Source organism: Bos grunniens, chromosome 17, assembly GCF_055505025.1.
Source record: "Bos grunniens cultivar Pamir isolate PY7600 chromosome 17, Bosgru_T2T1.0, whole genome shotgun sequence".
NCBI classification, from domain to species: Eukaryota; Metazoa; Chordata; class Mammalia; order Artiodactyla; family Bovidae; genus Bos; species Bos grunniens.
The window spans coordinates 56,585,993-56,601,240 of record NC_141181.1 but is presented as its reverse complement, the minus strand read 5'-3'; the positions used below and the strand labels follow the sequence as shown (position 1 = coordinate 56,601,240).

At 47.1% G+C, this 15,248-nt stretch overlaps 1 protein-coding gene across 4 annotated transcripts in view; it reads left to right on the top strand.

Annotated features, from left to right (window-relative positions):
* SRRM4 (serine/arginine repetitive matrix 4) overlaps nt 1–15,248 on the top strand; it is a 173,128-nt gene that overhangs the window by 136,208 nt on the left and 21,672 nt on the right. For all 4 annotated transcript variants that reach the window (XM_086347911.1, XM_086347910.1, XM_086347913.1 and 1 more), the window contains 3 exons: nt 1,930–1,980; nt 5,098–5,196; nt 7,996–8,152. In XM_086347911.1, the coding sequence (XP_086204037.1) occupies nt 1,930–1,980; nt 5,098–5,196; nt 7,996–8,152 (307 nt within the window). The remainder of the gene's footprint in view (nt 1–1,929; nt 1,981–5,097; nt 5,197–7,995; nt 8,153–15,248) is intronic.

Below are 15,248 nucleotides of genomic sequence, written 5' to 3'. Positions count from 1 at the left end.
GACCCCATGGACTGTAGCCCACCAGGCTCCTCTGTCCATGGGATTTCCCAGGCGGGAATACTGGAGTGAGTTGCCATTTTCTCCTCCAGTGGATCTTCCTGACCCAGGGATCGAACCTGCATCTCTTACATTGGAAAGTGGATTCTTCACCACTGCACCATCTGGGAAGCCCCCACAATGCAGGCAGTGTGAGTTCAATACCTGAGTTCAACATGAGCTCATTGAGAGTCAGGGAACTAAGATGTGCAGCATGGCCAAAAGGAAAAAGGAAATCTTGGGTTGGGAATGTAGAGAAGCATCACCCCACCAAAGCCTTCCCAGATCCTAGCTAAGGGATAGAGACCTAGTATTGGAAACACAGGGTGAGCACAAATAAAGCTATAGCCTGTGGGGTACTCACTATAAATTAGATCCTATGCTAAGCCTTGTCCACATGCATGGGTATTTAATCTCTATACAGCCCCATCACAACCCTGTGTAGAGGATATCTTTATTATTTCCATTTTACAGATAAGAAACTAAGACTCAGGAGATGTGGCCAACATGTCCACAGACACACAGTCAGAGGAGGCAGAGTCAAAACTACAACCCAAGTCTGTCTGACAGAGGATCAGGACAGCCTGCAGTGGCTTCCTAAATAACAGCAGCGCAAGTGCAGCCGCTGACAGAGTGCAAAACCCTTTCATTCATTCAGTTAACAAGTAGACACTGATTACCAAGGTAGTCTATTCACTTAGCCCAACAGCTTAAGCAATGACCCCATTTCAAGGGCAAGGAAACTGGGTCTTTGAGAGGACAGGTAACCTGCCCGATGTCACACAGCAACTCAGCAGCAGAGCCAGGAGGTTAACTTGGTCTTTCAGTGAGGACCTGGGATCTCCACTGCCCAGGCTAAGTCCCAGACACAGAGATATATCCCACATCTCATGTCAAGATGCGATTTCAGTTGGATGAAATCAAATTTCCCCTTCCCAGGACTTAGGCCAATGATGGGTTCCTGGTGACCCCCTGAAGCCAGTCTGGCTTGAATTATCAAATAGCATTTGCCTTTGGGGCCTCTATTTGATGATGCAGAGACCCTGAGTCATCATTGTCCATTCTGCCCACAACCCGGTACTCTGAATTAAAAAAAAAAAAAAAAAACTTGAATATTCATGAGCAGAACATTTCAGAATCTGCCAAACTTTAGGAGGCTTTAGAATATCTCCCTGGATTTTCCAGTCTTTTCTTTTAGGAAATACTAAAACAGTAGTCAAGAGGGTAGACGCTAGGGACCATTGATCTGGTGCCACATTCCAGCTCACCTGTATGATCCTGGTCAAGTGTCTCAGCCAATCTGAGGTTCAGTTTCCACTTTCTGTAAAATGAATACTTATTAGGTACATGCCATAGGTTGTCTATACATGTTAGTTGCTTAGTCATGTCCAACTCTTGCGACCCCATGGACTGTAACCCACCAGACTCCTCTGTCCATGAAATTCTCCAGGCCAGAGTACTGGAGTGGGTTACCATTCCCTTCTCCAGGGAATATTCCCTACTCAGGGCTCAAACCCGGGTCTCTCGCATTTCAGGCAGATTCTTTACCATCTGAGCCACCAGGGAAGTCATAGGTTGTAAGGAGAATGAAATGAGATTGTTGACAAAAGTATTAGTGAGTGCTTCCCCATAATAAAGCCTCAAAACATGGCAAATATGATTACCTTTACTACTGCTGTTACCATTAAGCTACCAAAACTGATCTCAGCATCCTTTATTCCCTGTCCTCAGTCTTTATGTGTGGGCTGGTTGCTCTGGTTTTAGAAACGATCCATGTCCATTCCCAAACTGCCTGGATCTAGTGACCAGCATGTGTTAAGCATTTTAACTACTTTATTTTTATCATTCGCTGGAATTTTGCATCTTTCAATTGATTGGCCATTTCTCATTCAGCTCCTCCAGCCCAAAAAGCAAAAGAAAGGAAGAGAAGAGGCACAAAAAGCAGTATGTACATTCCACCTGCAATGTACTGTCAATTTGGGGAGGTGGGGGACTGAGCTCTGAACGGCCAGAGGGTTAGAATTGCCAAAGAAAAAAGGAATGGGAGAGGGGGCTGGTGGGTGAGAAGGGAAAGGAAGGGGAAGACCAAATAACAGAACTGTGTGTAGACCTGCAGCTGTGGGTTTGGCGTGCATGGGTGTGTAAGGTGGTGTTTGTTATGTGTGTGTGCATGTGTGTCTCTGTGTGCATGAAAGTGAATGGTGTACATGTCTGTGCCCATTGTGTGTGAATTCTGTGTGCCTGTATGTGCATTGTGTAACATTTGTACGTGGTACATATATGCATAGTGTGCACTTTGTAAATATCTGTATATTTTTCTATTGTGCAAACATTTGTGTGCAATGTGGGTGCCTAGTGTGTATGTGTGTGTGATATATGACTGTGTTCACAAGAACGCATCACGTGTGCCCTTGCTTATGTGGGCATGAACTTAAACTGTGCATATCGGTGCTCTGTTTGTTACAGTGTGTTAGTTCCATGCCCTTGGTGTGTGCACTGCTTACTTATCTGTGTGCATTACTCCTAGGGAGGGTGTGTGTGTGGGGGGGGTTACCAGTACACAAGTGTGCTGTGTGTGCATGAGTGAGTAAGGGGGCTTGATCATGTGCGTGCACGTGCGTGCACATACATGTGAGTTCCAGCCGTGGTCCCTGGGTTTAGAGCATGCAGATACTGGGGGAGCGCCTACCTCCAGCCTCGGTCCCCAGCTGGTCCTCGGTTTATAGCCAGTAGTAGAAATTCAAATCAGCCAGCACTGCCTGTAGAGTTCAGTTCCCAGTCAAATTAAAAGTAAATTTGGTTACAACCCACCTACTTTATACCCTTGCAAATGTTAGTGCGTGTGTTTTCCAATCAACTAATATTTTATCTCCCACCAAGAAGCTTCTAAAGTGAGAATCAAAGGCAAGGGGATGAAAGTCAGTGAGCTGCAGGGGAGGGAAAAGAGGAAGCAGGCACAGAGGGAGGTGCTCAGCTTTGCTGGCCAACCAAATGCCTCTTCATCCAAGGTCAGTGCGAAAGAGGGCATTTCAGGCACCATCACGAGGGTCTGGGGAATGCTCCACAAGGAAGCAGCAGAGCTGTAAGTTAGCTCAGGGAAGAACTTCCTGATCATTAAGCTTGTTAGTCAAGTCAAGAGGCAGTCACTGGTCATCTGTGTCGAGCATATGTTCATCCTAAGCATAGACAGAGCACCTGTTCTCAGAGACATGAGCATCACTTGTCTGAAGGGCTGCAGTCTAGACAGTCACTAAGGAGGGCCTGGGCCCAGACGCCAGGAGTTCTGGGACAGTCATCAAAAAAAGAAAAAATCACCGAAGTATGGACTGCCTGCATGAGGGCAGCAAAGTGGCTACCTTGCCCAGCACCAAGTCTCAGAAATCACAAGCAGGACATAAGAGAAGGTTCTGAAAGCCAGAAAAACAAGAGTCAGGAGAGGGAGAAGCAAGAAACATGAGGCATCCCTGAGATAAAGGTGGTTGTTCTTGCCAAAACCCATGGTTAGTTAAGGCTGCGTTTAAACAGGGAACCCCTGGAGTAACTTACGTCCGTTTGTTCAGCATCCCTTAGAGAGGCCCTAACAGGTGGCAGGCCCTGTGTGGGGCCCAAGGACAGAGATTAGGCAGACATTCCTCCCAGTCTCGAGAGCTTACAGCGCAGCAGGACACGGGAGACATGGGACAGGTCTTGGCACCACAGTGGCAGACAAAAGCTCAGGGCATGGTGGGACCCCAGGTGCAGGAAAGAGAGTGTGGTGGTAAGAGGAGGTTTCCTGTGAGAAGGATGGAGGTAACCATTCTAGGCTGCAGTCAGGCAAGTGGTTTAAATCTCTGACCTCAGCTTCTGCATCTATAAAATGGGAATAATAAGAGAATCCACTTTGTGGGTTGTTGTGAGGAGTAAATGAGTCCATTTAAGGAAAATGCTCAGAACCCAGTGCCTGACAGGCAGTGTGTGTTACAGTTTACCTGTCATGACCATCATCATCAGGACATGATACAGTGTGGGAAACGTGTGAGCCAGAATACCAGCACCTCGGTGTCACTTGAGCCTTGCAAACCAGGACTGTAGATGCCATGCAAAGAGGCTGGAGAGCTAGGCAGGGGCTGGCTCCTGATGATGCTTGGGATTCAAGGTCAGAGTTTGGACTTGACATGAGGACAGTGCAAGGGTTTTAAAGAGAGAAGGGATCACATGACAAGATATACCTGAGTAAGAATACCTGAGTCCTTTGTTGGGATAACCAAGCTACCTTTTAATAGAATCATCTCTAACCACCCCTTGGCTTCCTGACTTGGCCCAAACTATTGACGTTCCTTGTATGTCCCCAGTGACCACTGCCACTGCTGTTGCTACTTCTAAGTCATTATTATTATTATTTAGAGAGAGCTAAAGTAAGTGGTAGTGGTAGCAGTTACACGAACTGTAATTCTTGTTGATAATGACATTTGTAACTCACTCTGAAAGTGGGCTTTTGACTCCATGCTAAGAATCCAGGCTTAATTTTCCTGGTCTGAGTTACAGATTGGCAGCCCAAAAGCCTAAGGGATTCTGCAATTGTGTTTTGTTTGCCCCAAACAGTGTCTTTTTTTTTTTTTAATGAGCTTCCATTTAAAATAGGAATAAATTACACAAAAATCTCCATTTCTACATTTACCTGAAAAGTTAGTCAGGTACCACAGCACTCTTCTGAAGGCAAAGTCACTTTCTTGCCTGTGCCCTCTGGTTGGTATTTCTTGAGTGCTGATTCCCACATTATGATGTTTGGCTCCTGAAATGGAGACTCCTGCCTCAGGCAAGGGAGAGGTGATGTGTGCGGGTGACACACACTCTGCTTCCGGAAGAGTCCTGGGGGTCAGGCTGTCTCCCCTAGACGACCCCCTTTCTGCTCCTTTGTGTTCAGGATGGCCAGTTACAAAGATGGGAAGTGAGGGTGATGCAGGGAGTTGGGGGTGCATGACATTGGGACAGTTATTCAAGTGCAAGGGAACAATGTGTTCACAAGATCAAAACCTCTCTCTCTCTCCTCTGACTCCCTCCTTCTCACCCCCACCCCTCAAGATCGCGAAGCCGGCCCCGAAAATCTCGCCGCCGCCGCCATCACCACTGCCCCTCACGGTCCCAGAGCTCAGAGTCCCGCTCCTCAAGCTGCGACAGCAGGTAACCCCCGCCCCGAGGCATCTCCTCACCCTGACCACAGCCAGAACCCGGCTAAGACACCGTCACCATCAGCTTTTTCTCCACCGTCACTGTTGGGGAAGCCGCTTTCCCCGCAGAGGGGCAGCCCCTGCCTCACACTTGGGCTGTCACCACTTCCTTGCAGAGGGGCTGCAGACAGAAGGACTTGCTGCCTCCACTTACAGGAACAGCAGCCACAGGACTTGCTAACATGGTGCTTCCATGCCAGGTGCTAAGCACTCTTCATGGTCCACTGCATGATCCCCTCTGCAACCCTAGGAAGGAGGCACCATTGTCATCCCCACTTTAGAGATGGGGAAACTGAGGCACAGAGAGGAACTTGCCAGGCACGTAGCTGCTAAGTGACAGAGCTAGGACTGAACTGGAGCGTCTGGTTCATTTGGCTGTCTCTCACTCAGGGTTGTTCTAAGCACAGAGAAGCTAAGCAACCTATGAAAGGCTACACAACACAAGGTATCCAATTCTGTGGCACTTCCGAGCCCTCTTGCTCCTAACATTGACCCTCTTTATGCTGACACATTGGCTGCCCTGGCCTGAGCAGGGGAAGAGGCTCTTGTGGATGAGAAGAACAAGAGAAACAGGGAGTGGGGCTTGGTGTTTGAAATTGTTGAGACCATTGGGAATGTCAAGGGCCCCTTGATGGTACCTGGCCAATTTCCAGATGGCAGAGACTCTTTTATTCTTTCTTAAGTCCTTCTCACACTTGGCCTATGTAGTCGCGCAGTCACCTCACCTGGGAAGATTTAAAAATCTCACTGTCCTGGTCCCGCCGCATTCCCGGCTAAGTCAGAATGTCTACAGGAAGGAAGAGGAGGAAGAGAAATAGGGATCTAAACTCTACTCTGAACCAGGCACTGTGCTGCAATTGCAAATAGATTCTGTCTCTTAATCATCCCCGTCACACCATGAGCCAGACCACAGCTTCTCTGCCTTGGCTGCTCCATGATTGCTTTGGAAGTCTAAAAATACCAGTGCCTGGATCCCATCTCCAGACATTCTGATCTAATTCAGATATGCGTGGAGCAGGTGTGAGAGCAGTCCCTGACATCAAGGACTCGCCCCAGTAGCTGTGGTGTTCCCACATCACACAAGGCTGCTCTGTGATCCTGAGTGGTCCAAACAAAACCAAGACCCTCTTGGAACCAGGTGCAAGCCTGGACAAAACAGTGACATTTTTCACGACCCCAAAGTGACCCTGCATCTCTCCATCCTCCATCTTTACCAGTGATAGCCTTAACCTCAGTCTAGTCTCCCCTCCTTCTAATTAAGACTGGTGAAGACACCCAATCAGAGAATTACCTCTGTCCCCTGACAGCATCCAGTCAGATCAAAGCCCCAGCTCTTTACATGCTCCCCAGAGTCCCCAACCACACGCTCCTAATAGATTCTCTGTGACCACTCCCCACCCTGACAGAAACGTCCTCCACTCTCCCATGGTGCGTGTTCTCCATCACTGCAGGGAGCAGTAACAAGATGCTTGTTTGAGCACAAGGTGCCCCCGTTGGCCTTTGTCCGGAGGGCGTTGACACACTGAGCTCGACTGCATTATCGACATTTACAGCTGAGAAGCCTGCGTGTTGGTGGGCAGAGGGGTGACTGGCAGAGCTGGAGCCAGGACCCAGGTCTGTGTGACTCAGCCCAAGCCTGGGTGGGAGGACGGTGCAGATCCTGCTTGCAGACTCTCAGCGACTGCACTCTACCCTTTCTAAGGCTTACCTCTTCTGAAAGGGGTACATATCACAGGCCCTCGCCCCAGCCTTCCTCCTGCTAGCACGTCTCCTGCTGCTCTTGCTGCCTGAGCTTCCCAGTGCTTGTTGCGCTAAGGGACACTCCAGCAGGTGTGGGAGCAACCTGAGAGCTGACCCTTGGGCCAGTAGAAAAGTGAGAGGCCCTAGAGCAGAGAGGGACACTCCAGTGCAAGAACCAGAGGCACTGGTTCCCACAGGGCCCTCGTTCTGCCGCTACAAGCTGTGTGATGTCAGGCAGGTTCCTAAACATCTCTGAGCCTCAGCTCTCTCATCTGGGAATAAGAAATAATACCTGCTCTGTCTATGTCTTTGAGTTGGAGAGAGGATTGTGAAAGCACCTTAAGAAGGGCTTACAAATGCCATGAAAATCCATAAGGTGTTATTTTTATCACTACTGTGACTCAGAGCTAAACAGTAACGCTGAGTCCAAATACACCCTTTCTAAGGAGTCAGAGATTCCTTTAGTTTCCAACACAGACAGGCAGCCAGATCTACATCTGACAAGCTTACAGAAGGCATCTTTGTCGTTTTCATCAGATTTTTTTTCAAAAGTTTTGGGTGACAGTCAATAAGATGCCTCTATTTCACAGATGGTGAAGCCAGATACACAAAGACACACAGATATAAGCAGCTACATTTATAGACAAACACATGAAAACACAGATGGACACGCCCAGACGTACACACAGTCACGTACAGACAGGCAAGCAGAGAGACAATCAGAGGCACACAAAGGACAGTAAACGGAATCAGGATCATCAGGACCCTTTCTGTCTCCACAGCTGTATCCCCAGCCCCCACAGCAGTGCCAGGTATATGAATTCACACTCGTCAAACAAACAAATGAGAGAATGAATGAACACGGACGGGTGGGCGGGCAGAGGGGTGCATGCATAGTTTACACAGACAACCCAAACACACTCTGCTGTCCTCAGATCCTATTAGTCCTTCAGTCACCTCTCTGCCATGCTCCCCATCAAAAAACCCTCAGGTCTCTCTGCCCTGCATCCAGGCACCGTGGCCGGTCCCCCGAGGGAGGGCGGAAGTCCCGTCGAAGGCACTCTCGCCGCTGCTCCAAGACCCTCTGCAAGGCCAGCCCAGAGGCCCGGTCCAGCCCCCAACCCAGCCAGCCCCTCCAGATGCTCAGCTTCCTGTCAGCCAGGGGTGTAGTAAGTATTCCGCACAGCCTCCTCTGCCAGTCTTGGCCGGGACACTTGGGGGAGGTGGAGGCACAAGTTCAGGGCAGTGTATGACACATTTTAATTCAGTTTCGGGCAAATATCCCACTGGTTTCAGACCTCCTTCTTGATTTAAGTGAATGGTCATTCACCAGCCTTTGGCAGCACCTGGCTTGGGGACTTGGCAAGTGAGGGTGTGTGGGGTGGGGGGAATGGGGAAAACCTGAAACACCCAGGCTCTTTATTAGGGGAATGATGAAAATACATTTTGGTCTCCAGAGTGACATCTGCAGGAGGGCATGTGTGAGACACCATAGGAGGTTTCTTTGGGGAAGAAGGAGAAGAGGGGTCTTTGATCTAACAGAGGCACTGCAGCTTTGCAATGAGGTCTGCGTCTTTGACAGCTAGGCTGCAGCACTGATGAGCAGATGGGATTTGATGTCACCCGTATTAACTCGGCCTTGAATATATATGAGAATTTTCCTCCAAGGAGGTGATAGCGCTTAACCTCTCATATTCACACAAGGTCTCAGGGAGTTGAGGACTCAGCTGTCTTCACTAGTTGCTTCCACAGGTGGGACCAAAAAGCCAAGGCTCAGAAAGATGAAGGTATGGAGTAAAGCCATAGGGCAAAGCAAGAGTGAATTCATTTGAGAAACTGGCCTTAAATGGGATCATGCCGCAGTCCCTTAGGTCAGCAAGGAGGGTCAGCTTCAGACAGTTTGATGCCAGGAAGTCTCCTCAGCAAAGCATTTGGAGTTGGGTCTGAACTCAGCTTCCTAGCTGTGTAGCTTGGAGAAAGTCATCCAACCTCTTTGAAACTCAGTTTTCTCATTGGCAAATTTGAAATAATACCATGTCCATGGGGGGATTGTGGGGGATACCCAGTAACAGAAAGTACATGAAGGCCTTTTGTAGACTTTAAAGGGACAGACACGCAAACAGGAGGATACTCAACATAGACGTAGCCTTCACTTACACCTGACAACTGAGAAGGGTCCTGTCTCCTCTAGCTAGGCGTGGATGTGACAATTTCAGAGAGCTGCTCCCTTAGAAAGGATGAAGTGGAAGTAAGGAAAAGCTCTGAGGTTCTTGCTGGGAGGTCAAGGAAGAGAAGGTGAGATAAACATGGGTTGGGTCTGGTTGACACGATAGTTGAATCCACGTGCATTCTGAGAATCTCTTCTTTACCAGTCAAGACATCTGTATCACCAAGCTGTAATTCTGCCATAATCTTCTGCCTTGCTGGAACCGTCCACAGCTCACCCCAGGCCCTCCTTTTGTAGAGGGAGGGAACCTACAGTTGCTTGGTATTTGCAGATGGGAAAGGCTCATGTTCATTCTCCCCTCCACGAATGCCTATGAAAGTTCTTCCCAGTAAGGCGGAATCCAGAGGCCTGGGCTCAAGACTTGGCTTGGCCAGACAAATCCTTTTACTCCTCCCAGCCTCAGCTTCCTCAACTGGAAAATAAGCATGGTTATCACACCTGTGTCCCAAAGGAATTGTTGCAAAGGTAGAAGAACATTTAAAATACAAGCAATAAGAGGTGGAAGAATGGTTTTAAGTTAGTGAAAGCCACCCAACCTCTTTGGTCACAGTATTTATGGCAGCCATTCGGTGGCCCCAACTGACACTCCATAAAAAGTGCCACTGGGAGCAAATGGCTTGTGTTCTCTCACCTGGGACAGTTTCCAAACTGTCAGGACCAAGATGTTGCAAAAAGCTGAATGTTAACCACCCCCCCCAAAACTGTTGTCCTTCCATACCAGTGAGTGAGGTACCAGATTGGCCATTGGTTCTTAGGGCCCAGCCCCTATTAGAAGAGCAGAAAACTCATCCATACCTAGAAGGCATAGGCCTTAAGAGCCCACCGAACCCAGTGCCCTGATTCCAAAAACAGAATCTGAACTCACAGATGAGAAATGCCTTCCAGGGGCTCCAGCAAGTCAGAGTTGTTAAAAACATGAGATTATGATTTTGTGAACAAATCCTGGTCCCGAGTCAGGGATAGTTAAAATATTTAAAACTTTGTCAGCTGCAGTTTCCTCATCCTTTAGAAAATGCAGATAATAAAACTCTTCTTCAAAACCTTGTTCAGGGGACAAAACCAAAATAATTTTGTAAGCAGCTGAGCCTGGTACTTGGCACAGGGGCAAAAATAAGCAAATAGTAGAGAGTGTCAGGATGACAACATTCCAGATGCTGGCTCCATATTTTCCAACTGTGGAACCTTGAGCAAGTTACATAAACTCTCCATGCCTCCGTCTTTCCCAAGTTTGCAGAATGATGATAATAGTAAGACCTACCTCATAAGAGGGATATTTTAAGGATGCAACGACTCACTGTAAGACTTTTAGACTGAAGCAGGTGAGTGGTAGGTCCTTTGTTGCTGGCGGTGGATGGAAGTAACAGCAGTATTAACAATGGAAGTGGTAATAATCATGGCAACAAGAGTAGCGGCACTGATAATAGTAATGGAGCAGCAGGAAGGGTTCCAGGCCCAGGCTCGTCTGTGGATGAGTTGAGACCACAGCTAGAAGCCCCGCTTCCCCTGCTTTCAGTTTCCTTCCATCCTTGATGGCAGCTGTAGCCCAAATGGCTGGCCCCACCCTTCTCATGGCTGCCTGACTCCTGGGGGCATCAGATACCCCTCAAGTCTGGCCCTCCCACTGCTCTCCACACGGGGTTCTTTATCATCCTCTTTCCTGCACAGGCAAGGGTAGAGAGGATACCAGGTTGGACCAAAGGTTTTCCAAGAGTCCAAGATTTTCCCAAGCTCTCTGCTAAAGAGAACAGCAAAGTCACTGTCATTGAATCACTTGTTTGACTTGTTCAAATCTACCAAATATCTACTAAGCATCTATAAAGCATCAGTTCTGATGTAGCCCTCAGGATCCAGTGAATAAGAAATAGCCTAGCCTTCTTACAAAGAAGACAGACAAAACTGTAATGGACAATGCACAACAATGAATGCTGAGAGGGACGGGGGTAAGGAGGCAGGGGAAGAGGGGATTGGGCTTTGAGTTGGTTAGGGCAGAGGAGATGCAGCTGGGAAACTAGACAATGGAAACAGGAATTGATTGCTGGAGTCAAGATGGAGACAGAATTCCAGCACAGGAGATGGGGTTCTGGAGGTAAAAGGAGCTGGAGCATAGTAGATGTCCTATGCCATGGTTCCTCTCATGGCTCATGGCAGACATCTCATATGCACAGCTCTTTAAGGAATCAAGGATGGGCACATGACATCAAGGGGGTCTATTTACATATGTGAATATGCAAATAATACATAAGTTGATGATAACCAGAAGTCCTCTTGGTTGGTCAGAGCCCTAATCCAAATGGAGGGTCCCGAGGAATCAGTCCTCTGTGGCCTTATTCATTTCTTATCTACACTCAGTCATCTCTGTTCAAGGCATTAGAGAGACAGATGAATAAACAGGCTTCTGAATTCCAGGGCTCATGCTCTAGTCATCCACAGAATACTGAAGTACTGTAGGATAAATGTTGTCATTAGGACTGAGACTGAGTCGGTATTTGAATACTTGCAAACCAGTTGATAAATAGACCCTGTCGCCGCCCACTCTCCAGTTAACAAAGCCATCCCTTTCCTCCTCTGGTACCTTCTGGACCTTCTCACAGACCAGCAGCTAAACATTGATACCTGGCAGCCCTTCAGTGCCAAGCCTGGTTACTTTCAGATGGGGCAGTACTCACACTCGACCAGTTGTTGAATATTTTCAATATCAGCCTTGGAGGTGATAGAAGCAAATATAATATGTAATAGGACCACAGAGGAAGGACCAGACAATGTCTAAGAGGTCTTGGTGTCTGAGAGGACTTTACAAATAAAGGAACATATGAGTTGGGCTTTGAAGGATGAGTAGGAGCTCACCCATTTGAGTTGGCTGATGAATAAAGGCAATGGTAAATGCCACTACATGCCAGGCACAATCACATACTTTATACAGTTTTTTTTTTTTTCCTCATTTGATTCACAAAAAAATTCTTTGAGGTAGGTGCCATCATTATCACCATTTTTCAGGTGGGAAAACTGAGGCTCAGAGAGGCGAAATGACTTTAGTAGATAGCCCATTTAGGAGAAACAGGAGCTAGTATGAATCCTGGCTTATATCTCAGAAGCTTACTGTGATAGCCAGAGGGCCAACTGGATGACAGAGAGGTTGGTGGCTCCAAAGTTTGGTCACACCCTGTCCCTGTAGCAGAGGGTCCTCAGTTAAGTCTACCCTAACTGGCGGGGGAATTTAAAAGGGCTGATCAAGACTGAAGTTAGACTCAGGAGAAGGAAGGCTTCTTTTCTCCTGCTTCCAGCAAGCTAGCAGTTTCCACATAATCCTTGTCGACAAAAACTTGCACAGATTGAAAAAAAAAAAAAGCAGAACTTAGGCTCCATAAAAGAGGGCCTCATTTGTGAACAGGAGGAAGCAGGAGAGGCTAGTAATGAAGACAGGAGCTTTGGAGCAGATCCAAACACTTTGGAGTTCTTGACCTCATCTCGCTGTGAGACTGAGCCATAGCTCATGCTTCCCTGAGCACCTACTATGTGCTGTACTCTACATGTGTCATGTCATGTATTTCTTATTATAGCCTTTCAAGGGGGCTTCCATTAGTATCCTTATTTTATAATGCGTAAAGCCTGGAAACCTTCAGTAAAAGTACCTATTAAGTGGAGAAGTGAGGATTCAAACCCAAAACATCTGCCCTCAGAGTCCAGATGCTTAATGACCTAACCTCCCTTATGTCATTTTATTTTGCTGGACATTGTGTCCCAATCTATCATATCTACTTCATGGAGTAGTCGTGAGGGTGGAATTAGATCAGTTGTCCATTTAGTTTTATATGCACTAAGCACCTACTATGTGAGTAGCAGTGAACAAAACAGACAAGGTTTCTGCCTTCATGTGGCTTCTATTCTGTGAGCAAAACTTAGCCTGGCGCTAGGGACATAACAATATACAGTAGTTGCTAGTGTTAGGATTTGTCATCATAATGGCTTAATTAAACTTGCTCCTGATAAACCCAGACATGATGTTTTTGAAACATCCCTGGCCTTGAAAAGTTTAATTGTATCTAAGATCTCAGAGGAACTTCAGAACAGCTCTAGGAGAATGACAGGAAGAGCCTCCTGTTTTGCATACCAGGGGAAATGAGCCTGAAGGAGTATACACGGAGGGCCCAGCCCTCCCACGTCTGCTCCAGGTTCTTGTACGTCCTGCAAAAGGCTTTGAGCCCTTGCTCAAACTGGGAAACTCACTATTCAGTTCCATTCATTGTAGTTTGGAGAGGAAAGGGACTAAAATGCGGAAGAAAGGGGCTGTGAGACTCAGGCATCTGTGGGACCAGTTATTCTTTTCAAATGGAAAATGGAATCACATTGTCAACTTTTACTTTTGCCAAGCAAGGACAGAATAAGGAAAACCACCGTTTTCTATAATGAAAGGGACATGTACCAGGCAGAAGAGGGAATAGCCGTGGCCTCAGAAGAAAGGATGAGACTTTAAGTCAGATGCATTTAGCTGGATGAAGAACTCATTCCATTGAACTTATTTTCTCATTTGAATTTGGACTGGTGAAAATTTTGCCTAACTGGAGCCATGTAGAAATTTTCAAGAACAGGTAGGCTGAGGGCTATCAAGAGGGGCTTCTAAAAAAGGAGGGGCTAATGAGAAATGGTGAGGTTGAAGCCACCAGTCCCCTTCAGCTTCCTGATGGAGGGAAGGAGAGAGGAGGCTAGACTATGTCCCTGGGCGCAAGGTCAATTTTAGTGAACAGCCCAGTGGGACAGTCCCCCACCCCGCAGCCCTAAAGGACTTTGTCATCTTCCCACCATCCTCAGCAGATCCCTGTCTTTTTCCAACCCTCCCCCTCTCAAATGAACTCCTAACAGGTCAATGAATCCATTCTGTTGCTGTCTTCCTAATTAGTGTGCAAAGGAAGATGAACAACAGTGAGGAAAATAAACTTAATGTCTTTGTGAAACAAAAGGGTTTAAAAAAGGGAGAGGGGTGGAAATAACCAGAACCCTCTAGCTAAAAGCTCTGCCATGCAGCTCTACATTCACATGAGAATTTCCGGTCCCCCATATGGCAGGGAGGGAAAAAAAAAATTTATAGCCATCTCTCTCCATGGGGCCATTTGAAGCTCAGTAAATGGACTTGTTCAGTTTAATTGGAATTCTCTTCTTGATTGTATTTTTGTAACCTATTAGGCCGTGCTGCCTCTTGATCTTGGAATTCAGCTGAAATTAAATTTTGAAGTGTAAGTGAGAGGTTGCCTTTTTTCCCCGTTCTTGATTAAATAATGATTTGAAACAAAAACAATAAATAACAGTACCAGCTTCCCTGAGGGCTGAGAGAGACTCCCAGTGAAACGCCGGGAGCTGGAGTTTGCGGTGGGGGATTTAATTACTTATTAGAAAAATCCAAGTGTTGATGCTGAGTATATTAAGGAAAAAGAAGAGGCAAGCTTATGAGTTCAAAAAAAATGAGCTTCACATTGGTGGGGGCTAAAAGAATAAAGGGAACATACTCATTTGTTTAGTCCCAATGGCCATGAGTTTGTGAAAAGCAATCTGTCCTTTAAAAAAAATCTGAGATTGTCAATCATTACCCAAAAGGGAAGAGTGTGTAATAGCTCTGGGGTCTGGATAGGGCTCCATGGCTCTGGTCTCCTGGTTTATTTCACTGACAAAATCCAAGAGGGTTTGAAAGGGCAGAGATGAGGAAGATGGGAGGGAGAGATGAAATATACAAGATGCACTATGGTTGTGCTGCTTTCAGATAGACTCTGGGTAGCAATGAACACTTAGAACAGAGTCACAAACTTAGATGTCTCAGGGGCCAGGCCACTAATAGATACAAGCAACAGGGACCCCATAAGGCCTGAGGACAGAAAAGTGCGTGCCCCATCTAAAAGGAGAAGCTCCAATTACTCACAAACTGATTATTACCCAGCAGGAATGTCGACTCAATCTTGCCAGATCCTCTTACATTTCAACATGAACTAGAAATGTGGCACCCCACTCCAGTACTCTTGCCTGGAAAATCCCATGGGAGGAGCCTGGTAGGT